Below are 27,792 nucleotides of genomic sequence, written 5' to 3'. Positions count from 1 at the left end.
AACAGCTGATATTTGTATAGCACTTGAAGTTGTATAAAACCCTTTGTGTACTCCCTATATATACACCTATAAAATAATTTCATCCTCATAGCAAGAAAGGAAGGAGGTAAACAGTCTCTTACAAGCACTTACTATGTGCTGGGCACTTTGCTAACACTGGGGAAACAAAATAAAAGAAAAAAGAAAGACATTTCCTCTCCTCAGGAGTTTACATTCTAATGACAGAAGGCAACACACAAAAAACGAACTGAAAAGGGGTTATAGGGAAGGGGCAAGATAACCTTCCAAGGGGCATGGTTGGCCAGACCAGGCTCCTCCACAAAATTGAGGACCCAGAGGAACTCACCAATGGGTCAAGGGGGTCAGCCTGGTGAAAGGATATTCCAAAGTGAGAAGGCCATGGGGATAATTGGATGTTCCAGATCAAAGAGGCCCCAGGTAATGAGAGATAACAGCTCAGGCACAGTTCTGAAGTCTGGGAAGTCAAGAGCAGAGACAGCGGGAAATGAAGGCAGTTCCTGTTTCCTCCACAAAAACCCCAGTAAGGAATACCCTGTGAGGTTGGTAGGCATTTTGAGTGTCCACATCACTAAGGAGGAAATGGAGGGTCGAAGAATTTAGGGGATTTACCTAGGGTCACAAAGCTAGATAATATCACAGACAAGATTGAAATCTAGATCTCTCCTAACTCCATGTTTATATTTCTTTTAAAATAGGGCAGTTAGGTAGCACAGTGGATAGAGCACTGGCCCTGGAGTCAGGAGGACCTGAGTTCAAATCCAGATTCAGACACTTGACACTTACTAGCTGTGTGACCTTGGGCAAGTCACTTAACCCCAAATGCCTCACCACAAAAAATAAAAATAAATAAAAATTAAAAAATAAAATATACCATAATACCTTTATAACAGGGTAAGCCTAAACTGTGGGCTTTGTACTTTTCTTTCTTTCTTTGTGGGGCAATGGGGGTTAAGTGACTTGCCCAGGGTCACACAGCTAGTAAATGTCAAGTGTCTGAGGCTGGCTTTGAACTCAGGTCCTGCTGAATCCAAGACTGGTGCTTTATCCACTGCGCCACCTAGCTGCCCGGCTTTATACTTTTAAATCCAGTGACACTGGCTTTCTTGCTGTTCCATGAACCTCATGTCTCTCGGCTCTGGGCATATTCTCTGGCTGTTTCCAGGCATGGAGTGCTCTACCTCCTGACTTCCTTCAAGTCCCAACTAAAATCCCATTTTCTACAGTAAGAATTTCCCAAACCCTCTTAATTCTAGTACTCTACATATTTTAGTTATTTTCTATTTATTCTGTACATAAGTTATGTTTCTGTATTTTTTGCTTGTTGTCTCCCCCATTAGATTATGAGGTCTTTGAGGGCAGGGACTGTCTTTTATCTTTTTTTTTTTAATCCTCAGGACTTAGCACAGTGCCCAACACATAATATGTGTTTAATACATGTTTATTGAATGACCTATTGACATTGTGGCTATTAGCTTATCCATTGACACTAATTGTATGCCAGGCATCTTTTCTTATATCTCTGGATTTAATTGGCATCACTGGACCCATTCTTGTAGCTTTTCCAGCTTGGAGGAAGCTTTCAGAATTTACATACTGTTGGCATAGCTTTCAAGCACCCAGAGTGACCTCCACAACATGATGTGACACTGAAATAAGAAATATAATGTCAATATAATGATTGTTATTTTGTAAATGAGATTCATTGATACTAGTCAAAGATTAATTGTGTGGTAATGGAAATTTGAATCCAAAGGCATGTTGCACAATTTAAAACTTCAGATCATACTGTTTGTTTTTGTCTTCCTCTGCCCAGGTCTCTTGCTTCAGGGAAATTCTATAGTACAAACACATTTTGAAACCTCTCTGTGGATCATTGTAAATGTAAAAAGGTCTCCTACATTGGATTAGATCAAAAAGTTGTTTACTCAAAATAATAATATATTCTAGACTCGGCTGAAATGATTCTACATAAAGGAAATCATAGGAGATGAGACACCAATATGCCACTATTTTCAACTACCCACCTTGAGAAGGTACAGGGAAGGGCTAAGGGGTAACAAATAGAAGATAGAAATGAATCCATAACTAAAAGGAAACCCTAACTCTGTCTTTCCATCCTTTTCCCTTCTTCCACCCCCCAAGACTTGAATACTTACCTTCCAGTAAGTATTCTAGTACTTTACTTCCGCAAAGAAAAAGAAAGAAAAAAAGAAAAAAAAGAAATGAAATATTCTTTTTATTTATCTATTTTGGGTGGGGCAATGAGGGTTAAGTGACTTGCCCAGGGTCACACAGCTAGTAAGTGTCAAGTGTCTGAGGCCGGACTTGAACTCAGGTCCTCCTGAATTCAGGGCTGGTACTTTATCCACTGTGCCACCTAGCTGCCCACCAGACAAAATATTTTTAAAGAAAATCTGTTTTGCCTTCTGCCAACAATGTGTCACAGTTTGCCTGAAAGAGAAGTTTCTTATGAGTGGAGGGCAGATACCTGCCAACACTGCTAAATCCTCAGTGCTAATCTAATGCATTTTGTTTGGGATGCCACAATGACGAATCAAGCCCATTTGTTGGCTTGACTAGGTCAGTCTCTGTCAGCTTGCCCAAGTTGGCTGGTTCACTTTCTGTGTCTGTGTGAAGGACATCCCCCTCAACTTCTCTTTGCATGAGACTCTCCTTTACAGCTATGTCCCCAAACCCTAACTTCCTGTGACTGTCTTAATTTCCTTATGTTTTCCTGAATGTATGACACCGCTTTGCACATTTACAAAGTTTACCTGGGAAAGTCAATTATCAAATCCTTTTTCCTGTGACAAGTTAGGGACAGTTGGGAAGAGGACAGAAAAAGAAAATCCTCTGTCTCATAAAAGGACTTCAAAGGACTTGTTTTCTCAGGTGCAGTGTCTGAAGAGATCTGTGGGAAGGAGGTCTGCATGTGGCTCTAGCCAAAGGACATGATACAATCAAATCAAAAGGCACTTTTAATGCATCTATTTCTGTATTTTGCTGTCCATCTGCTTGGTGCCATCAGCAGCAAGGAGTCATTGAATCTCTATTGTGGCCATATCCAAGGCTTGAGTTGGGACTGAAGAAGATGGAAGAGAATTTGAGTTATTTTTAGAAGAGTTTCATTTCATTCTAGATCAGCTCTCCAAGTGGAAACTTTCTTCCCTTTTCTCCTTTTTTCTTCCCATTCCTTCCCCCTTCCTTCTCTGCATCTATCTTGCATGTACATAGATGTCTACTTGTTGTTCCCCCATTAGAATGTGAGCACCTTCTGGGCAGATGTATTTTTATTTTTATTTTTTTTTTATTTAGAATTTTCCCCAAGTTACATGTAAAATAATTTTTTCACATTGATTTTTTTAAAACCTTGTGTTCCAAATATTCTTTCTTCTTCCCTTCTCAACCCTCCCTAAGAAATCAAGCAATTCAATATAAGTCATACATGTGCAGTCATGCAAAACGTCTTTACATTAGTCAGGTTGTGAAAGAAAATACACAAAATAATTTTAGGAAGAGGAACTAACAAATAAAACTATACCTCCATCTGTATTCAGATACCATTAGTTCTTTTTTTTTTTTGCAGGGCAGTGAGGGTTAAGTGACTTTCCCAGGGTCATACAGCTAGTTAAGTGTCAAGTGTCTGAGGCCAGATTTGAACTTAGGTACCCCTGAATCCAGGGCCCGTGCTTTATCTGAAAAGCCACCTAGCTACCCCCCCCCCAATTAGTTCTTAATAATGATGATGATGATCATTAGCTAACATTTATATGGTGTTTTCAGGTCTTCAAAGTGCACTACAAATATTATTTTATCCTCACAATAATGCTGGGGGTGGGGTGGGTAAGTGTGATATTATTATCCTTCTTTTACAGATGAATAAAGTGAAGCAGAGTTAAATAACTTGCCAAGAGTCCCAGAGCTAGTAAATATTTGAGGACAAATTTGAACTCAGGACTTCCTGACTCCAGATCCAGAGATCTGTCCAAAATGCCACCTAACTCTTTGTATCCTCAGCGCTTAGCACTGTCTGGCATATAATAGATGCTTAATTTCATTTGACTTAACTTCTTGATTTCTGTCTCAGTACATAGCTCCCCAGGGACAAAGCAGCATGTTCTAGATGGGGAGGACAAAGAGCCACATTGAATTTCCTTTTCTTTCAGCCCGAACTTCTGGGGAAAGAGGCATTCTAAGTATGAGTTGGTTCTTAAGTTTTATTGTTCAGTTGTTTTCGGTCATGTCTGACTCATTGTGATGTCATCTAGGGTTTACTTGACGAAGATACTGAAGTGGTTTACCATTTCATTCTCTAGCTCATTTTGCAGATGAGAAAACTGAGGCCAACAGAGTTAATTGACTCGCCCAGGGTCACATACCTAGTAAGTACCTGAGAACATATTTGAACTTAAGAACATGAGTCACTGACTCCGGGCTTGGCACTCTATCCACTCTGCCAACTAGATTGTTAAGTTAGGAAAAGGCAAAATCCTGTCTTGAAAGAGCTGACTTACTGGATGAATTCATAGCAATTCTTTAGGACTTCAAATAGCTGTATTTCCCCAAATCCCAAAAGTTTAGAGTTGGAAGGGCCATCTCATGAGGCTACTAGGTAGGTGACACAGTAGATAGAGCACTGATTCTGAAATCAGAAAAAACCCATGTTTAAATCTTGCCTCTGATACTTAACTAGCTGTGGGGCCTTAGACAATTTATTTAACTGCTATATACCTCAGCTTCCTCTTTTTTATAATGAAAATAATAATAACGCCTACTTCCCAGGGGTGTTGTGAGAACATGAGATACTATTTATGAAGTGCTTTGAAAACTTTAAAGCACTATGTGGTGGTGGTGGTGATGATGACAAGGATGACAGTGATGATACCAACTGACACTTGAAAATGATTTCCCTCTAAAACAACATTAAACAAAATCTAAGTTTGCACCTTTGGAACTTGGTAACCCATTTCTTGATGGGAGTGGTATATTTCTCTTCTACATGACAATCCTTTAAATACTTTAGGCAACTGTGATGCAGTTTTCCAAGTTATTGATAAAAAGCTTTAAAAAAAATAAATAGCACAAGGTTAATCACAGATTGATTCCATTTTCTTCTCCTTATTCTTTCTTCCTCCTTCTCCCATTGCATCCATCTTTATCACCACTTTTTTTTTGGGGGGGGGGTAATTTCAACATAATTGACTCACACTGATGCCCTCTGTCTATGTAAACTTCTTCTAGTTGCCCTAAGAATGATAAAGTTCTTAGGAATTACATGTATCATCTTCTCACAAAGGAATATAAACAGTTTAATTTTATTGACTCTGTTATGATTTTTCTTTCATGTTTACCTTTTTATGCTTCTCTGAAGTCTTATGTTTGAATGTCAAATTTTCTGTTCAGCTCTGGGCATTTCATCAGAAATGCTTAATTTAATTTAATTTAATGTTTCATTAAATATTTATTTTTTCTCCTCAAGGATTACACTCAGTTCTACTGGGTGGGTTCTTCTCGATTGTAATCCTAGTTCCTTTGCTCTCTGGAATATCATATTCAAATCCCTCTGCTCCTTAAACATGGAAGCTGCTAACTCTTGTGTGATCCTGACTTGCTCCACAATATTTGATTTTTTTTTTCTGGCTACTTGAAGTATTTTCTCTTTGACTTGGGAGGTCTGGAATTTGGCTGTAATATTCTTGGAAGTTTTCATTTGGGGATCTTTTCAGGAGGTAATTGGTGGAGTCTTTCAAAGTCTGTTTTATCCTCTTGACCTGAGATATTAGGGCAGTTTTCCTTGACAGTTTCTTGAAATATTATGTCTAGGCTCTTTCTTTGATCATGGCTTTCAGGTTGTCTAATAATTCTTAAATTATCTCTCCACTTATTTTTCAGGTCAGTTATTATTTCTGATGAGATATTTCACATTTTCTCTTTTTTTCATTCTTTTGATCTTGTTTTATTGTTTCTTGATATCTCATGTTGTCATTAACTTCCACATGCTGAATTTTCATTTTTAAGGTATTATTTTCTTCAGTGAGCTTTTGTGTCTTTTTTTTCCATTTGGCCAATTCTATTTTGTAGGGAGTTCTTTTCTTCAGTGAATTTTTGTGCCTCTTTTACCAAGCTGTTAATTCTCTTTTCATAATTTTCTTGTATCACTTTGATCCCCCACCCACCCCCCGCCGCCGCCAGTTTTTCCTCTACCTCTCTTACTGCTTTCTTTGACTCTTCTAGAAATTCTTGTTGGGCTTGGGTCCAATGAGCATTTTTTGAAGTTTGCTTATAGATGTTTTTGCATTATCTTCTTCTGAGTTTATGTCTTGGTCTTCCTTGACACCATAGTAGCTTTTTGTGGTCAAATTCTTTTTTTTTTCTTATTATTTGTCCATCATCTCAGCCTATTTCTTGAATATGTTAAACTTGAACCATATGTTCAAGTTGCATTCTGCTTACCTGGGAGCTAGGAAACATGGTCTTGAGCCTCAGGCTTTTTCACACAACTTTTCAGAACTAGTTCTGGGTGTTTGCAAGTTTTTTGTGCCTCAGATGTAGTGTCATCTGGAAAGAGGTGTGATCACTGCCCTCCTGGTCTGTCCTCTGGTCCCCGCTCCTCTGCAGCCATTATCAGTAACATTCCTATTGGCTCTGGAATTAATGACCTGGTCACTCACTCTCCTGCAGCTGCCTTGTTAGCGATCCTCTCTACCTTGGAAATGGGACCAGAGTCTCTGCTCCCTTGTGACTGACCACAAGTATTCCTTTTCACCCTACTACTGCCACCTGGAATTGTGGATGGGCAACAGAGTTGCCATCAGACCCAGCTATACTCAGTGCCAGCAACATGTCCCCTGAAATCTCTGAATAGTTGTCCAACCCTCTTATCATCTCTGGGTTGAGAGTTCCTCAAGCTGCTGCTGCCCTGTGCCTGTGCTCTGGACAGGCCTTCACCCTCATGTTACAGATCTCTCCTGCTAACCTCATTTTTCTTAGATCAGAAAAATATCTCACCCTGATCTTCTGTTGTCTCTGCTGCTCCAAAATTTGATTGGGGGCATTATTTTAAAGTTTGTTTGGAGGGGGATGTTGAGAGAGTTCAGCTGCGTTGCTCCCTCTAATCCACCATCTTTCCCCACCTCCTTGCCCCAGTTCCAGGATTTTAGCCTCACCATCAGAGAGTATAGTTTGCTGTTGCCACACATGGCTGGTTTTCCATGGCTTTTGTGTTAATTTCTGAATGTCTTATGGTTATCTGCAAGATGTGGCTGGTAGCCTGTTTTGGAGGGTTTATTATAATTTTCTGGAATTGTTGCTTTAGGAATAGAAAAATATTTCTTTTGCCTCTATGCACCTACTTTCTGGCACATTCAACCCCCAAACTGGCAAAAGCAAGATAAATTGTACTTTTTCTCTGACTACTTGTTTCTATCGTCACTTGTTCCTTTTATGATTGTTTATTCATTTCAATGGACTCTGCCAGGTACCCAGAGTACCTGCTGTTTCTCTTCTGAAACAGAAAAACTTGTCTTTCGTGCATCACACCCTTTAGTTTATTTGTTCATTAATTCATTCATTGAACAAAAATTTATTGAAAGCACACTATGTTTAAGGTTCTTTTGGGGACACAAAGTTCCCAAAGATTCTGCCTTCAGAGCACTTACATTTTAGTGCAGAGGAAGTATAATTAATAATAATAACAACAACAACATAAGAATAACATAAGAAAGTCTGTGATAAGTTTCATGTGAATTGTTCACACAGATTTTCATAATAATTCAGAGGAAAGAAAGATCATTTTAGGGAGAACAACCAGCAAGGGCTTCTTGGAGAAAGTGACATTTTAATTGGGCCAACAGAGATTATGGGGAGGGCCTTTCAATTACAGGGAATAATATGAGCAAAGATTTAGAGGTGGAATAGCACAAAGCTTATGTGGATATTATCTCCTAGAGCCCATCAAAAGATTTCTGGCAGGTAGCTAGGTGACACAGTGGATAAAGCATCAAACATGGATTCAGAATGACCTGAGTTCAAATCCAGCCTCAGACACTTGACACTTACTAGCTGTGTTACTCTGGGCAAGTCACTTAACCCTCATTGCCCCCCCCCCCCCGAGATTCCTAGATGAGCCTGGACTCCTGAAACCTTTTTCCATTAAAAATTAGAAAGGTTAGCTGTGGGAAGAGCAATGTTTACTGGGTCCTTTCCAAGCCCTAGGAGGTGGGGAGGGGAACAACAATAACTACCCTAGCTTTATTTAAAAGGTTAACTAGGGAAAGGAAGGTTGTCTTAAATAGAGAGAAACTAGAAATTTTGCTGCTGGACTATTGTTTTCCAAGAGCCTTCAAAGTGATTTTAGCATGGAACTTGAGAGGCAGATGGCTAAATAATGAAATATTTACCAAATAAAGCATGTAACCACACCACTAATAACTGAACATTTTATATTTTGACTTATTTGAGTTCTGTGATTTCCAAAAGTCTCTGTGGGATTTGAACAGTTAGGAGTTTGTTCATTGTTGCTGTTACTCATCTCAAGATTATTTCAGCTGAAAATGAGAGACGAAAGAGGTGACAACAATGAATTTGGTGACCGGCTCATTTTTGACTCAACTGAGGTCTGAAGGAGGAGGATGAAGTGGTAGTGAGAAAGATTTAGCTTAGATATAAGGAAGTTGTTCTTTCTAGTGAGGATCATTAAGGAATGGAATGGATCACCCAGATAGTCTGTGGGATTTCTCTTTTGTAGGCCCTGAAAAACGCAAAAGATCTCTCCAGGATGGTTAAAGTGAAATGCACAAATAAGAAGGACAAGGTAGATGTCCTCTATAATCTGACCCCAGCCCTTAGATTCCAAATGTCAGCAGAATTCCCCAGTCATTTTGCAGGTAGGTTTCAGTGACTCAAAACATTTCTAAATGTGTCAAGTAACTTGGTTAATGTCCAGTTCAAACAGCACAGGAGGGTTGGAAACATGCTGTTATATCCCTTTTGCAGATGGGGAAATGGTCTGAGAGCTGCCTGAAATCAGACGATCCTACAGCTAGGTTGAAAATAAACCTGAAGCTTACAGGCTTCCAATTCAGGGCTTGGAGGCCAGGGCTGGAATGGGTTTTCATGCTTCCTGAGGATAAGGAGTTTTGATATACTTTGAAGGATGGCAATTATTTCATTCAGCAAATATCAGTAAAGTACCCACTGTGTACAAAATACTGTGCTAACTAGTGGGGATAAAAACCCCAGCTCCCCCCAAACACTGTTCCTACACTCAGGAAAGTTAAAGCCCACTGGGGGGATGAGGAGATAGAGAATAATATATGATATTGACCCTGGCTTTTGTACAAAACGCAGGCAATTCTTGTTCTCCTGGCTTAATAACATATCTTTAGACAGAATTGACTTGTGTCTCCCCCAAAGCATTATGGGACAGCAGGTTGGGTGGAAGATTCAGTAAAGACATTTTCTCTGCCTTTATGGAGCTAATAATCTAGGTCAAACCTTCTTAAACTTTTTCCACTCGTGACCCCTTTACATCCAAGAATTTTTTTATGTGACCCCGGGTATATAGGTATATAAAATAGGTATACATAACCTTTTTACTGTTGCCAATTTTTTCACGATCCCTCACATATGGGGTTGAGACCCACAGCTTAAGAAGCTTTGGTCTAGGTCAACTTATGCATGCGACTCTTTCCTATCCCCCTTTAAAAAAATGTATGTTCTTTAAGGCACTTGAAAGAAACTGATGTGTGTCTTCACAAGGCAGTTAAATGGCATAATAGATAGAATGAATGTTGGACTTGGAATCAGGAAGACCTGATTTGGAATCCTACCTTACATATTTTTTAGCTGTGTGACCCTGGATGACTCACTTAACTTCAGTTTCCCAACTTCTGAAAGAGGATGAAAATAGCGTTTATCTCACAAGGTTGTTTTGAAAATCAAGCAAGACAATATATGTAAAGCAGTTTAGAAGTCTTAAGGCACTTTGTTTGATGATGATAAACAACAACAATATTTAGTTTGGCTCTCTCTCCTGATTGGTTTGGAAGGATATACTTGATAGGAAATCAACCTAAAGCTTTATACTCCTAGTCTAAGAAGTTGGTGGCTTCTTATAACATGCGGTAGTTGTGAGACAAAACTAAGGCTGTATCTATTCCCAGCCCATGCTGCTGGATTGTTTTGGTGGCCTCTTAAAAAAAAAATCTCATCTAAGTTATTTCTCCCCATTTCTTTCTGACCAACAGATAGATAGCTAAAGTATTTAAGTACCTACTATGTGCCAGGAATTGAATGAAATTCTGGTGATTCAAATACAAGAAAATGTGAATCCTCCTGCCCTCAAAGACCTTATGCTTTAACTGGGTAAGATGACACATAAGGAGCTGGAAAGGTGGATGGGAGGAGGATCCTTTAGAAAGGGCAAGGCAGTTGGAGAGGAGATGAAGTCCAGAGGGCATATGGAGCCAAGAATGAAGTAAGTGTTAGCTGGGGTCGTTCATGAAATGGTGATCCAGGTTAGGAAGGAGCCAGGGTTGGGAGTGTTCATCTGCAGAAGGCTATTGTTGACAAGTAGACTTCCCTTGGGTAAAGAAAAGAGAATAGGAGAGGGAAAAAAAAGCTTGGGCAGTCTACTGATGCTTTTTCATTAGCACAACACCATGGATTAGTTAGTTGAGGTGTTTTTGTTTTTGTTTCATTTCATTTTTGTCTTTTGCTCAGGATCTGTAGGAGGAATTGGAAGGAGTTTGATGGGCAAAGGTAGAGGGGTTTGCTCTTTTCCCCTTTACAGATGTGAATTTGGTCAGGGATTTGTGGTGTAACAAGGTTTGGCGTAGGAAGGGGGCCTACTTCCTTCTTCTTGGTATTGAACTTTTAATGGACACTTTCATTGGGTTAGATATGGCAAGGGACATATGTCAGAGCCTCTTAGTGATCCCTGCCCTTGAAGAGCTGCAGAAAAATGTTCCCGTTCTCTATTAATCTTGTGTCTCTTCCACCTTGTGTCAACAGTACACTTCTAACAGGCTACTTTTTTATTCCATTCTCTTTTGTTCAGGGAAGGCAATGAGATGGCCTTAGACAGGTACAGAATATGACCCATATAAACAATGTCAGCTCTAAAACTAGGAAGTGGGACTAGAGGATTTTTCCTCCCCTACTTCTCTTTTGCGAGAGTGCGTGCGTGTGCGAGCACACACACACACACACACACACACACACACGGCTACAGCTGACAGGCAGCAAAAACTCAACTTGAAAATGGGTTCGGCTTGGAGTTGAGATTCAGTACTCTGATAATGGGAGAACGTTTCTTAATTAAGCGTGAAGGCTGATGCCTGTAATTGCCATAGCAGAATTGGAATGAATTAAAGTCTGGAGGAAAAAAAGAAAGAAAGAAACTGACTCTGGCTATGCAGTTCCTCAAACCAAGCTCCCCTCACCCACTTGAGATGGTTTGAAAACAAAACGGAAAAGAGCAAAATTTGGAAATGGCTCTCACTTTATCCTTTCAGCCCTGAGCTTCTCCTCCAATTCCAGTCAAGACACTGATGAGCAACCTCCCCACCCCTTCCTGGACCTCACTTCAATTCCTGTTTCCTTTTGTGTTTTAAGGCAATTGAGGGGAACCAGCATATGCTCCATTTAGATGCTGGCTCTTTCTTTCCCAATTGGTTCAGAGAGATCTATTTATTGGAGCTCAAACTTCAATTTCTGAACAGTTGGCTTTAGTTTCCAAAGAGTGAAAAACAATAAAGAAGAAGGCTCAAGTTTCAGCTGAAATATCTAATGAGAAATCTCAGTTATATGACAGAGGGTCTGTTTCCTTCCTTCTTCCTCTACAGGATACCATAAATTCATCATCTAGGATTACTAAGGGGAGAAAATCCTCTAATTCATTTCTTTTTGGGGTGATAGTAGTCTGTTAGAGGCAGCAAGGTGGTGACGTAGATAGAGTGCCTGCCTGGAGTTAAGAAAACTCATCTTTCTGAAATGAAATCCAGCCTCAGATACTTAATAGCTGTGTGACCCTGGGCAAGTCACTTTACACTGTTTGTCTCAGTTTCCTCATATGTCAAATGAGCTGGAGAATGACAAAGTACTACAGTATCTTTGCCAAGAAAAACCCAAATGGGACCACAAAGAGTTGGTCATGACAGAAGTGACCAAACAGCAACAAAAATACTCCCTTGAATGTCTATGAGAGAGCTATCTTCTGAAGATTTATTCCAAAGTAATCTTAAAAGGTAGTATTGTGTAGTAGGGAGAGGGTTGGAGATGGAGTCAGGAGACTGAGGACTAATCCCAGTTCTGATACAAACTAGATATGGTACCATGGGCAATCCATGCTGTCTTGTTGAGTTTCCATTTCTTCTTCTCTAAAAATGAGGATGATAACATTTGAACTACTCACCTCACAGGACTATAAAATGGAAAGTGCTTTCAGAGAAACACAAGAATTTGCATGTGCCAAGTAATCCAAAACACCATCAGTCACCTTGACCACCAACCCTTTTTGGGACTCATGTGGAGAGATCATCCAAAAGAAGTAGTTTTCTGACCCTTTCCAGCCCTACTTCCAGCCAACAGCCATCATCCAAGAGAATCAACCTTGTGGAAAGGAAAATTGGCACCTGTTTGTACAGGTGCTGCAGTTCATATAACCTTAGCCACTGAAGCTACTGGAGATGAGAAAAAGAAGGTTCTCCCCATCAGTTACTTGGCACCATCAGATGGTTCAACATCAGAAATAGGTATGGTTTTATCAGGTGAAATAGCATTAATCTTATATATACTTAGTTATTTACATGTTATCTCCCCAATTAGAATAAGAGCTCCCCGAGGGCAGGAAATTTTTATTGACTTCATTTGTATTTCCTGTCCTTGGCACACAGTGCTTAATTAATGCTGTTGACTGGCTGGCATTAAAGAGATGTGTTACTATGTGTTTCATCACGGCACTTTTAGGACCATGGGGCCATTCCACATGATTTGCTTCTGAAACTTAATGGATGTGTTATCTCCCTTTATTAGATTGGTGCTTCTTGACAGAAGGCTCTATCTTCCATTTCTTTTTGTAACCCCAGCACTTAACTTAATGAGTGATTTTTCTTTCTTTCATTCATCATAAACCAATAAGGCTCGACATAAATGTGAATGAATAGTAGCAAAAGGTTGGAAAATTGAGAAGTACATAGAGTTGAGCATGTTAGTAGGGAACAATCAGGCTTTCACAAATGATGTTAAACAATGGGCCATCTCTTTACCATCTCACAATTGACTGGAAGATGTAGAGAAAATAAAACCCTATAGTATTTATTGTTTGTAGATTAAGAAACAAAACAAAGTACCCCCACACAAAACCAAATAGACTTGGTAAAATAAAACATTGTCTTACTATCTATTTCACTCTCATATCCAGATTATCACAATCATTCAAGATTACTTGAAAGATTTAACAATAGAAATAACCCTGTTCAATGACCCTTTGATAATAAACATCAAACAATTCAAAAAATGTGGATATATTTTGCCTTTTTTTATATCCTCAGCACTTGGTACATTGCCTAGTGCATGTTATTGTTCAGTGTTTCAGTTGTCTGATTCTTCATGAGCCCATTTGGAGGTTGTGCTTGGCAAAGATACTGGAGTGGTTTGTCATTTCTTTCTCCGGCTCATTTTACAGATGAGAAAATTGAGGCAAGGGGGGTTAAGTGACTTGCCCAGAGTCACACAGCTAGCGTCTTAGGCTGGATATGAGCTCACGTCTTCCTGACTCCAGACCTGGTGCCCTATCCACTGTGCCATCTAGCTGCCCTACCTAGTACATAATAAGCACTTAAATGGTTGTTGACTGACATGCTAAAATTTTTAGCCATCACATTAGAGTCTAGCATGAAGAGAGAGACTCTGTGGATGATGAAATACTTGAGATCCATTGGTTTGTAGACGACTGATTACATCAAGTCCCCAAACACTGAGAACTTCCTAGAAGAGATATATAATTACTCATAGGAACTTGGCCTGTCTGTCCACACACAAAAGACCAAATGGATGAAGAGTGTTTATTGTCCAAATTTTAGCATACATTTGAATAGACACAGGATAGAGCTCTTTGGATACTTTATTTATATGGGAGAGAAAATAGAGATGGATGGTGAACTGGACCCATTGTTGCAAAGGAGGAGGAGAGCAGGCTAGACATCTTTTGGGAAACTGCAAAGTACATTTACTGACCTAAGTTTTCCATTACAGCAAAGGCCCACCCTTTCAACTCAAACATTTCCCCAGTATTTCTGTGTGGCAGCAAGACCTCCAACAGTACTGTCTCTAGTGAATAAAGATGTGTGAGCAGGCCACAACATATGACCAATGAGGAGCATTAAGAATAGAAGAATAGGATAAAAAATGTTATCAAGGACTTATATGACAAATAAAAATTTTTAAAATGATTTATCATGAATGAGGGTGACATGGGTGGACCGTCATGATACTCTGCTTACGGTATCAGGAAAATCAAGGGAAGCCTCCAGCATTCTGAGTGGACCCCCTTGTGGCAAACTTTTGAGGTGACATGGATAAGGGGCAGCTAGGTGGCGCAATAGATAGAGCACCAGCCCTGGATTCAGGAGGACCTGAGTTCAAATCCAACCTCAGACACTTAACACTTACTAGCTGTGTGACCCTGGGCAAGTCACTTAACCCCAATTGCCTCACCAAAAAAAAAAAAAAAAGACAGAGATGACATGGATAAGAGAAGAACAGGGTGGGCAGGTTGGCTGTGCTGTGCTCTGCATCATTGAGGGTAATGCCTGATTTAATGTCATCACAGACCCATTTGAGTATTTGTGGAGTCATCTACAGAAACTAGACTGTCACATGTTTATAGCTGTTATTGAGTAACTTGTTCTAACAATAAAAATAGTTGCTAACATTTATGCAGAGTTTTAAAATTGGCAAGAAATTTTTGATGCATTATTTCACTTGAGCTGCAAAACAACCTGTTGAGGTTCTGCAAATAGTATCATCCCCATTTTATAGATGAGAAAACAGGCTCAGAAAGGTTAAGTCATTTTACTGGAACATATAAAAGTTAAGAGCAGTCATTTTACAAATGAGGAAACTGTCTCAAAGAAGTAAAATGACCTGGCCACATCCACACTGTCAGTGTCTGAGGTAAAATGTACAGTTCTGTCTTCCTGCCCTCACATTAAACACCTACTATGAGTCCTAGGAATACCAAAAGAGGCAAAAAGCTGAACCTGCCCTCAAGGAGTTTACAATCTAATGGGAGAGACGATAAGCAAACAAATTCGTACAGACAAGCTATATAAATAAATGGGAAATAAATAGAATAAATAGGAAATAATTAACATAGAGAAGGCACAAGAATTAAGAAAGATTGGGATTTTAGTTGGGACTTAAAGGAAGCCAGGGAAGTCAATAGGTAGAAATAAGGAGGAGAGGGGGACAGCCAGAGAAAATGCCAAGAGCCATGGGATGGAGTATCATGTTTGCAGAACAGCCAGGAGACCTGTATCACTGGATCAAAGGATACATGATGGGGAATAAGGTGTTAGAAAACTGAACAGGTAGTTGGGACGGGGAGAGGGCTAGGTTATGAAGGGCTTTGAAAGCCAAACAAGGGGGCAATAGGGAGCCATTAGAGTTTATTGAGTGGTGTGTGTGCATGTAAGAGAGAGAGGGAGAGGAAAAAAGGAGAGGGAAAGGGAGAGAAGAGAGATATACAATTGGATCTATGCTTTAGGAAAATCACTTTGGTGATTTTGGTGTAATTTAGTTGAATGGAGGATGGATTGGAAGGGGGTCTAACCCACCAGCAGACTATTGCAGTAATCAAGGCAAGAAGTAATAAGCTCCTACATCATAGTGGTGGCAACATAAGATGAGTGAAGGGGGTGTACATGAGGTGATATCAACAGGCTGAGGCAGCAGCTTGGTTGTGAGGGTCAAAGGTATTGAGGCATTGAGGATAACTCCTAGGTTGTGAGCCTGAAGGACTAGAAAGATGGTGATGCCTTCTACTAATAAAGTAATAGGAAAGGTAGGAAGGGGGTGGGGGGGGTTTAGGAGGAAACAAAGTGAGTTCCTTTTGGGATATGTTAGTTTAAAATGAATGCTGGGAACTCTACTGGGGCAATGAATTAAGCGTTAGATTTTTTAGTTCTGTTTCTTAGTGCTGTCACCGGATTTCTTGGCGCCTTTTGCAAAAATCAAATAGCCTTCCTAGGCTTTGGTTTTCTCTCATACAGAAGGGAAACCTGGGATACAAGAGTTCATTTTCTTGTGACAAATGTTTTGGGGTAATGTATCAGAATAGTAGCCCTGGAGACTAAGGGGCAGTCTGGATCCCTTAAAGGGAGCAGGTTCTTCTCAACAGAGTAAATAATAGATCTCTCAGGCTTGGGGGGTGGGAGGGGTGACACTGACATCATTTTTGTATTGAGAGGGCCTGAAAGGCTTAATTCACTTTGCTGAAGTGAGTAGCTACTCCTACTCCTTCTTTATTCTCGGGCCCAGTCCCATATCTGGAATGGATTTGGAGTTCTTTGGAGACAGGTGTTCCCCATACAGAAAATACCATTATTCTTACCCGGATGTATCATTGTTTCCCTGTGCCAGGATGTCTCCTCAGACACCTGCCCACTTGGGCCCAGGAGCCCCAGGCAGGGTTCTCAGAGTGATGCCGAGGTGCAGCCAGTCTACTGGCTAGCAAAACCCTATTCACAGAGTTGTTGCATTATTTGATGGCATCCTGTTGGAGAGAAAGGCAGGGAACAGCTTTGTAATGGAAACTTGGCACTGGGTGCATTTTTTTTATTACATGTGGCCTGAGCTTCCCAGTTGAGAAATGCGCCTTCATTTTGCTTACAATAGATACTCCACTGTCTCCGAACAAGCACTTTCTCCTCCTCTCCAAGTCTGAAATCATATAGATTGCATATGCCACTGACATGTGAGCATGTACCCCCTCATCCCCTCCCCTCCTCTTCCATCTCCGTGCTCCCCCACCCCCCTCAGCTAATTAGGCCAACATGCAATTTCCAGGGCCTGGAGATGCCCAAGCCAAGAATGCCATGGATCGTGGCCAAATGTTTTTGTTGACATTGCTAAAGTGGAGCTTCATGTAGCAGGACCTTCTAAAAAGCTGCAAACTTACAGCAAACTGGAAAGATGAGAACGGAAAATGATTCTCTGTTCTGTGAGAATTGCAAGGAAGCCCAAGCGAAAGGACCCCTTATCCCTGGACTCCTTGCTGTCCCTCAGGCAAAACACTTCATTTCCTGACTCCAGGCATTCTCCCTGGCTGTGCCCCATACCTGGAGGCCTCTCCCTTCTCATCCCCACTTCCTGGTCTCCCTGGCTTCCTTCATATCCCAGCTCAAATCCCATCTTCTGCAAGAAGTCTTTCCTGGCTTTCCTTAATATTAGTCCGTTCCCTCTGAGGTTACCTGTAAGTCACCCTGTAATTGTCTGTTTATTGTTTCCCCCATTAGACGGGGAATACCCTCAGAGCAGGGTTCTGTCTTCTGCCTTCTTTGTATTCACAGTGCCTAGCATAGTGCCTGGCATATCCTAGACACATAATGAATGCTTGTTGACATGACTTTATTTTCCAACTCTTTCTACTTCAAACCCCCTCTCTCCAGTGAGGCTCAGGGTAGTGACTATTGGTGCTACCTTGCCCTGTAGGGGTAATTATCATCCGTGGCCATAGAATAATAGGATTATATGCTTAGAGTTAAGACCTTAGACACCATCAGGTCTAAGCCCCTTGTTTGACAAGGGGAAACTGAGGCACAGAGTGGTTACTTGACTTAGTCACATGTCTGAGGTAGAATTTGAACACGGAACTTTCTGACTCCAAATCGACATGCAGTCAAGTAAATCCAATCCTTACATTGTAAGCTCCTTTTGTATCTCCAGCCCTTAGCGCAGGGCCTGGTATATGGTAGAAACTTAATAAATGTTGATTGATTGATTAATAATGCTGTGTTGATTTGCAGTGGGCACACAGTGGATGCTCAACCAGTATTAGCTGATATTGATGATCATTAAATTTTGATCACACTCTGTGAGAGCAGGGACTGTTTTTTTTGTTTGTTTGTTTTTCTTTTTGCCTTTCTTTGTGTTTCCAGTGCGTGGGGCAGTGCCCAGCACATAGTAGTGAGTGCTTAACAAATAACTGACTAATGCATTTACCCAATGCAATTTCATAAGAGAAGGATTTTGGTGTCTTCGTGCCTTTTCTGCAAGCCTTTGTAGGAACTTTTCTTTTGGAAAAAAATAGATGTGATCATGTCCCTTCATCTTTACCCTATTTCATATTTCACTCATATTTGCTGCCATGTATGACCATACTTGCTATTTTTTATCTGCCTATCGTACATTCCTCAATGAAGTAGGGAATGGGTAGAAACCTGGGTCTGGAGTCAGACTTGAGTTCAAATCTAGTTTCATACACTTGCTAGTTACGTGACCCTGGGCAAACCATATGACCTCTCACAGCCTTAACTATAATCATAATTAACTGATCATAATATCACCTACCTCACAGTGTGGCTTTAAGGGTCAGATGAGATAATATTTGTAAAGCACTTAGCCCACAGCCTGGACATAATAGGCCTTTCATAAATGCTTGTTCTCTTCCCCTTAATGAGTCTCATGGCTGTACATGTGTTCTGGCAGCCTGTAACCTTGAATGAGCCCAGTGGAAAGGGCACTGGATTTGGAGATGGGAGGCCTGGGTTCAAAACGCTGTGACTGTCAGCAAGGCACCGGACTGCTCTGAGCCTAATAGCTCATTTCTAAAATCAGTGTTTTGTTTTTTTTCTTTACTTACTATAATGACAAAATATAATCACTATGTAAAACATTTTGCAAATAGGTTAAAACATACATTTAAATGTCATTTCTTCTTTATTTCTCAGTCACTTTTTTCATCTGTAAAATGGCTGTAACATGAATTGCCTCTGCTTATTCTCTCATGAGAACAAATGAAACAAGATATGAGCCTACTTTGAATAAATAAGGGAGATATGTAACGATAAATGATTGTTATTATTTTAGGACTGTCTTATCTTCCAATATTATGGCTTCAGCTGACTATATTCTGAACTTTGAGACACACATTTATTTGCCAGTTAGAAGAGTTATGGGGCACTGCTTTTTCCATTGCTAGTCACTTAAGGTGTTTAATCAGCAGTGTGGTCTAGGACTCTTACAAAATAATTGGACTTGCTTTTCTTCATCCAAAGCTCCACGTTGGTTTTGTGTGTTCTACCAGAGTCAGAGAATTAGAGAATTAGAAGAGACTCACCTATTTATCTCCTCTGTAAGGGACCTTGTGATGTTTCTATTTAGTGAATCATTAGGAACAATGAGCTCTGCTTATTCACTGACTTTTATCAAACTTCCAAACAGGCTATTTGTTCATTGGGCAAAATTAGCATAACATCATGACTTCAATCTAGTTCACTTTAACTCTCTCCCTCCCCCCAAAATATGATTCTTAATTTCCTTAGTATGTGGCATAGCATTAAACCATTTATTAATTCACATCTTGGAACTAGCTCTTATTGGAGATAGCCTCATTACTTCTGCTAGATGATCCATTTCAAACAAGGCAGGGCATATTCCAATCTCGCCTTCATTGTGGGATGAATTACTCTAGCCATTTCAAATAGGTCTCAACTGGATGGTGTTATATTTTGGTAATTTAGGATTGATTGCAATTATTGTTGCTCATTAATATGAATGCGATACTTAGCATACTTATGTTATGAGTCATCTGTGAAATCTGTGAGATGAACAGCTTTTGGTTACATAGTTAAGCATTTAAGAATGCCAAATGAGGGGGCAGCTAGGTGGTGCAGTGGATAAAGTACCAGCCCTGGATTCAGGAGGATCTGAGTTCAAATTTGGCCTCAGACACTTGCTACTTACTAGCTGTGTGACCCTGGGGCAAGTCACTTAACCCTCATTGTCCAGCAAAACAAACAAAAAAGCAAAAACAACAAAAAGAATGCCAGATGAATGCTGGGAAAGGGGTTAATTGTGTAACCAGACATCCCTTTTAGCCTTTTATGAATGGTGTTGCTTTTATTTATTTGTTTGTTTGTTTATTTATTTTTGTGGGGCAATGGGGGTTAAGTGACTTGCCCAGGGTCACATAGCCAGTAAAGTGTCAAGTGTCTGAGGCTGGATTTGAACTCAGCAAATCCTGAATCCAGGGCCAGTGCTTTATCCACTGCGCCACCTAGCCATCCCCATGGTGTTGCTTTTATTAAGCCATATACACCTCTGCAAGATCAGCTCTATCTGCCTACTAATGTGACTCAAGATAAGGATGACATTTCTAGTATAACTTCTGATTTTTCCCTTCAAGGAATTAAGTACAAATGAGCTTTGTTAATACATTTGTTATTTCACTCATTCATTCTTTCAAAAACCCTTTATGTGGGTCTCTCTAATTGAGGTAGAGTAAAAGAAAGAACTAAAATAATATAAGATATGACTTTTGTTTTTGAGGAACTTGAAATGTAGCCACATTCCTTAAGTCCATTTATTCATGTATGTTTTCAGATGCTCATTACTCTTAGTTGAACTTGGTAAAATGGGAGACATCTATATCCTTTGGAAGTGTGTGTGTGTGTGTGTGTGTGTGTATGAATTTTTATTCAAGTAAAAACTTGGATGGAGGGAAGAAGTCAACAATTTGGGGAAATCTTTCTGAGACTATGTTTAAAAAAAAAGTCACTGTACTCTACAATCCTTGACCTTTTCAAGAGCAAGGGCTTTTTACAGTATATTTAGTTAATCGTATTAGGCTGTTCTTGGAGATTTCTGACAGGGGGTTACAACTAGAAATGTATCAGAGAATTAGGGGAGGATGCTCAGGTCACAGGAATCTATTCAGTCATCCTACCCATTTTCTTCCAAAAGTGGAACTTTAAGAGATATGACAGAAAATTAACCAACCACCTAGTGGTTTTTAAGACTTCGAATAAGCAGTATCAGTCACTCTATAAGGTATGCATATCATTTAGATAGTGTGATCTGGGGAAAGGGACAGGAATTAGATTGTATTCCAGATTGAGCTGTGCCATTAGCTAGTTGTATGGCCATGGGCCAGCGCCCTGGAGAGGACACTCCAGCTACTCCTTATGGGGTAGATACAACACAGGATGCGGCAGTTACCGGTTATAAGTCACTCAGGAGCTGCAGCTCCCGTATCGGACTGCACAGCCACGCTGTGGCCTGTGGCTCTTCAAGGCGCTGATCCATGGTCGTCCACGACTGGTGGAGGCCGCCTACTACTACTACTACTACTACTACTACTACTACTACTACTACTACGGCCATGGGCAAGTTCTTGGATGTCTTTGAGAGTCAAACTCCTCATCTGTAAAATGATATAGTTGGACTCTGAGGATATTTTAGTTCTGAAAATCTATAATCTATGATCATAATCTATGCCTGTTGGGTGCTGATAGTAGAAAATACCTTGGTATACATAAATATAGCATTTACTATTGTAATATGTATTATATATGCATAATAAATGTATTTAGAGTATAGTATATAGGGAGCAGCTAGGTGGTACAGTGGATAAAGCACTGGCCCTGAATTCAGGAGGACCTGAGTTCAAATCTGACCTCAGACACTTGACACACACTAGCTATGTGACCTTGGGCAAGTCACTTAACCCTCATTGCCCCACAAAAAAAGAAAGAAAGAAAGAAAGAAAGAAAGGAAAAGGAAAAAAAAGAAACAACATAGTAACAACAAAAGAAAGAACATAGTATATAGTATATATCATACTATAAGTATACATTAGTTCTAAATACAATTCTGTGTCTTCTGGAATTTGTTGACACAGTGGCACAAATATATAACTATGCACTTAATACAATTAACCAGTGTGGCTAGAGTATAGAGGGCCAGCTTTAGAGTCAGGAAGACTTAATTTCAAATTCTGACATATACTAGTTAGGTGACAGTGGCTATGTTACAACTTCTCAGTGCCCCCAGACAATTCTTTCAGACTATAAATTAAAGATACTCATTTGCATCAGTAGAGAGTTTCTACCCTGGACCAAAGAATTCACAGGCCTCTACTAATTCCTTTCTCTCCCCCAAAATACCTTTTCCTGTTTAATTGACTTGATTTATATATTGTGAGGAAGGTGACTTAATACTACTATGGACAAGGTAATTGACTGCTCTGGATGAGCAGCTGGGATCTCTCAAATGCCTATGCTAATCCCCTCAGCCCTATCTCCTTTTCTGACATGACACCTTCATGTGCAGCTCCATCTTTCTCTGCCTGAGCAATAGGTATCTTGGCATCAGCTTCCAAATAGGAGCCTATTAAAGATGACAAGGTCCAAGGAATTGACAGCTCTCTGCTGCTAATGGGAATAGGACTAGCTGTTCCTCTGGTCATTAATGAAAGGCAAGAGACAAGGAGGAAATGCACTAGAAGCCCCAAGTTCTGGTCAGTGGGCGGACTTAAAGTTGCAAAAGAATTTTACAAAGATGTTCAGCGCTCTTGGTTTACCAACTTTATCCCAAGTGGCACCAAATGCTCAAAACCTAGTCTTTCTTACTCATTGCCTGGCCCAAACTACTTTGGGAGAGTGGTCAAAATGTATCTATCTGCCCTGTGAAAATCATGGTGGAGTTTATTTAGGTGCTGCTAAATGCTATTATATCCCCTCGCCTCCAGGAGCTATTAGGCTAATGATGTGAAGGTACACAGGTAACAAGGAGAAATAACAATTCTTTTTTTTTTAAGTCATTTTGTAATTTTTGTTCATCAAAAGTGTATAAGCAAAAAGAAAGAATTACTTTCTGAAGCAAAATGGAAGTGTTTTTGGTTTTTATCTGCATTACTGCTGAAAGTACCCAAATTTTAATACTGTCATATTCCTGACTAATTTTTACTTTAGGGAGGAACCTTCTAGGTACAATAATAGTATTTCCTTGTGGTTTAGATTACCTTTTCTTGGGCAGCTAGGTGGCACAGTGGATAGAGCACTGGCCCTGGATTCAGGAGTACCTGAGTTCAAATCCCACCTTAGACCCTTGACACTTACTAGCTGTGTGACCCTGGGCAAATCACTTAACCCCAATTGCCTCACCAAAAAAAAAAAAAAAAAGATTACCTTTTCTTCCCTTTCTCAGTCCATACTTATACTCAATAGTCCATCTCTAAGATGCCAAACAATTGCATTTTATATCATGGGAGGGAATCTGCCCCATTCCCCCTTCTTGCCCTTCTTCCCCCTTCTTCCCCCTTCTTTTTCCTTCCTTCCCCCCATACTTTTTAGAACCACCCTCACTTTTAACATGGCTCAGCTCCTGACTCTCTAGACTACTTTCCCAACTTGGTTTAAAATCTGCTACATAACATTTTTTCCATTTGAGTCTGGGGTTTGACTCTTTTCCTGTTTGTCAAGTAGTGGAGAGCAGTAAAGAGACTGAAATTGGAATCCCAATTTGGATCTCAGGTCAACTCACTTAGTCTGAGTCTTGGTCTCCACCATCATTTTCCTCTTTATTTTATTCATAGTCTTCCTGCATTAGAATGTAAGAGTCTTGAGGGCAGGGACTGTCCTTCATTTTATTTATATCTGTAACCCCAGATCTTAGCGAAATGTCCAGCACATTTGTTATTGTTAAATCATTTTCAGTATTGTCTGATTCTTTGTAATCCCATTTGGGGTTTTCTTGGTGAAAATACTGGAATGGTTTGCCATTTCCTTCTCCAGCTCATTTTATAGATGAGGACACTGAGACAAACAGGGTTAAGTGACTTGCCTAGGGTCACACAGCTAAGAAGTGTCTTAGGACAGATCTGAATCCATGAAGATGTGTGCTTTATCTACTGAGCAACCTAGCTGCTTTATTTAATCTAATTTAATCTAGCCTGGTCCTTTCCTATATGGTTTTGCATTCAAAACTGTAATTTGATCTCTTTATTTTTATTTATTTATTTTTTTGTGGGGCAATGAGGATTAAATGACTTTCCCAGGGTCACACAGCTAGTAAGTGTCAAGTGTCTGAGGCCAGATTTGAACTTGGCTCCTCCTGAATCCAGGGCCAGTACTTTATCCACTGTGCCACCTAGCTGTCCCAATCTCTTTACTTTTTAATCATCTGCTAATAATAGCCATAAGAATGCCTTATATTTTTCATATTAAACTGTAGTTGACAAGACACTTTCATTACCTCATTTGATCCCATGAGATAGATAGGTGGGGCAGAGGTTATTCAGTTGCAAAGGAAGAAACAGGTTTAACTTGCTTTAGGTCAGTCATTGAGTCAATCAGTCAACATGCATTATTAAACACCTACTATGGCCCAGGCACAGTGCTAAACTATGGGATATAAAGAAAGCTAAAAGACAGTCCTGCTGTCAAGGAGCTCACAGTCTAATGGAAGAGACAACATGCAAATAGCTATAACAAACAAGCTATATATGGAATCAACTGGAGTTAATCAGGTGAAGCAAGATATCAGCATTAAAGGGGATAGAGAAAGGCATCTTGTAGGAGATGGGATTTTAGCCGAAACTTTATGGAAGCCAGAAAATAGAGGAGGAAAGGATGAGAAGGGAGAGAGTACTAAGTAGCTGGAACTTGAACCCAAGCTTTCTGACCCAAGTCCAGGGTTTTTCCCATTGTAACACACAGGTACTTCCTGACTTCCTTCTCCTTAAAAATAAAATAAAATGACGTGCTTCACTGCTGCTATTCCTAAATCCTGCTACAATTTGATTTAATTTGTTACCCAGCCCCTCAGAAAACCTACTACATAAATAACATTCCCTTCTTTTGAGTCTGGGATTGGGCTTTTTTCTTATTTTCCACAAAGTTGAGATGGGGCTGGATGTGAAGTCAGGAAATGAAAGTTTGGAATCTCAACTCTGGCCTCAGTTGAGTTAACTCATTTAATATGAGTCTCAATTTCCTCATTGGTAAGTCAGAGGTGAAGTCACATCTACAAAGTACCTTACTGGGTTGTTGTGTGGGAAATGCATTGTAAATCAACAAAGCTCCATACAAATGTATTAATCATAACAAAAAGGGCTCAAGGATTAAATGTTCAAAAAAAAGAAAGAATTGAATATTCATAGAGACAAGTCCACTATTCAGATGAGAGAGTGGTATGTTTAAAGATTGAGGGGAAGAATGAGGGTTCTTCTTTATGGTGACAGCATGGAACTAAGACAACTTATGAAGGAGATCTTTTACCCTTTGATCAGGTTTAGCCATTCTCAGACTTTTTGGTCTCAGAATCTGTTTACACTGTTAAAAATTATTGAGGACCTCAAAGAGCTTTTATTTATATCTATCAGTATTAAAATTAAAGCTGAAAATTGTATATTTATTAATTCATTTAAAAATAATAGCAAATTCATTACATGTTAACATAAACAATATAGTCTATGAAAAATAACTATCTTTTCCAAAACAAAATAAATTAGTGTGAAGACTGGCATTCTTTTACTTTTTTAAAAAATCTCATTAATGTCTGACTTAATAAAAGATAACTGAATTCTCATATCTCTTTCTGCATTCAATCTGTTGTGATGTTTTCTCAGCTGAAAGAAAATATAGCCTCAGACATATAGAGTTGGAAAGGGAAGAGTATTTTAATAGGCAAATAACATCTTAGTTTTATTATAAAAATAATTTTGACCTAAAAGATCCCCAGAAAGTGTCTCAGGGACCCCCAGGGAATGCACTCCACATTTTCAGAACCATTGGTCTAGTCTATAACATTATCCTGAGGTTATTTTTCTTGCTTATGTCCTGGATGATATATATTCATACACACACATCGATACTTGTCGGTTGTACTTGATTGCATATATTTGGGGATTTCTTCCTATCTGCTATGTCAAACTGTGCTTGATGTAGTAGAAGGTAGACTGGTTTCACTTTCAAAGCCACAAAAGCAAAGATGGTATTGGCTAGGATTTGGAATGGGTTACAGGTTATATTTTTTAATGTAAGGTTAAAATGCTGTGTGATCCTGAGTAAAATGAATTGACATGTTTGAGCCTTCTTATCTCCACCTCTCAAACAAGGATGATTCTGTTGACACACCTCAAAGGCATGATTGTGAAGAGTGATAATGCTTCCAAAGCATTTGGCTTAGTATAATAATGGGACTATTGCCTCTTTCTCCACAGGTTATTATATCTTTGACTATATGGAAACAAATGATAAGTGGAGTGGGAGGAGATTACTACAAGAGAATGCCACCTTGATTCCAGAGAATACAGAACCCCTGCCTGGTAAAAACTGCACTGACCCTGGTAAGAATGAGTTGGCTACTTGTCTTGCAACTGTGGTAGTCTCTTTCCAGTGTTATTATTCCACAAGCACATTATATTAGTGGGATAATTGAATGAATAAGTGTTCTGTGGGTCCCTATTTTTCCTTCTTTGAATTCCAAGTAGGTAGTTTAAAGAGAGAGATGTTCTGGAATAATTTCTGCCGGTTGGTAAAAGGGCTTACCAGTTAACAATCCCATTGTTGTGTGAGCAATGTAGTCTGTATGCTTAATCCATTTTCTTTATCTATTGGAGCAGGGCAAAGATGAAATGAAAATAGAGAATCTCCTTTTTGCCCGTCTGATGACATGGCAGGTGTTGACAAATAGGTGTGTAAGGGTTTCCTATGTTGATCTCTGGCAGGCAGTTGGAATGCATCAGGGGATTGAAAACTACTTCAGTATTGTGGGGAATAAGTATCAATCCTTTTATTTATCTGTTTTCTGTACATGAGTCACTTATCCATATGAGGTGGGTAAAGACATTCTGTGACTTTTGGCCATTGAAATGGCATTGTATTCTGTAGTCCTCTCTAATGGATCAACAGAACTAAATCACAATCAGGAACCTAAAATAATTGGGCCAGTTTGACAGTTATGTTAATGGTGTTCTTGAAGGGTAGGTGTGGTGGTGGTTTTATTTATTTAAATTTGACTGCTATTGTGTTTTTCCTCTAGAAAATCTGAGGTGCTTTAAGAGAGATCTTTAAATGTAGACGAACCAACCTCTAACACTGTTTTTAAAACATCTAAAGCAAAGAGGAAATACCCAGAGGTGTTAGAAGGTACTCCAAGGACAAGTTCTTAGTAGATAAGCACCTTGCTAGGATTGCTGCCGTAGGTTTACAGAACGCTTTGAAGCTCTGATGGCATTGTTCCTCCAAACTGTGATATCTTCCCTAGGCTTTAATATAGCTCTGATTGATGATTTTAACCTTCAGACACTCTAAGGCTTGGGCAACATGGCAAATCTTTGGCCCCAAATTCAGAGGTCCACTAGGTTTTTATGTTCTTCCCAAAGACACAAAGTATCAATCAGATGGTTGCAAATTTCAATTTTTTTCCCATAATTCACTTTCTCATTGTCCATTGAGTAGATTCAAAAGAAGTTTTCTAAATCTATAGATATTTTGCAAGTGGAATCTCCAAAATGATGACTGAAACATTGAAAGGACATGCCTGCTGTCCATTTTTATGGGACATGTCCTTTCCTCAATATCATGTAACAAACTCAGACTTTCTTCTTTACTGTGTTAAAGAATTGTTAAATATGCAAGCAATACATGTTGGCTAAATATTGAAAATAGCATGCCTGGCCTATGATCCCTAATAGCATTTTCAGAACAGTTGGGCGGTTCTTCCTTATTTTTAAATACAATGACATTAAGTAGTGTTTTCTTT

The 27,792-nt window shown here is 39.6% G+C and overlaps 1 protein-coding gene across 2 annotated transcripts in view; it reads left to right on the top strand.

Moving 5' to 3' along the window:
- The window catches only part of SLC24A3 (solute carrier family 24 member 3), a 759,832-nt gene that overhangs the window by 77,365 nt on the left and 654,675 nt on the right, over positions 1-27,792 (top strand). For both annotated transcript variants that reach the window (XM_043982389.1, XM_043982388.1), the window contains exon 2: positions 26,249-26,374. In XM_043982389.1, coding sequence (XP_043838324.1) covers positions 26,249-26,374 — 126 coding nt within the window. The remainder of the gene's footprint in view (positions 1-26,248; positions 26,375-27,792) is intronic.

Source organism: Dromiciops gliroides, chromosome 2 (assembly GCF_019393635.1).
Source record: "Dromiciops gliroides isolate mDroGli1 chromosome 2, mDroGli1.pri, whole genome shotgun sequence".
NCBI classification, from domain to species: Eukaryota; Metazoa; Chordata; class Mammalia; order Microbiotheria; family Microbiotheriidae; genus Dromiciops; species Dromiciops gliroides.
This window is presented reverse-complemented; position numbering and strand designations above follow the sequence as displayed.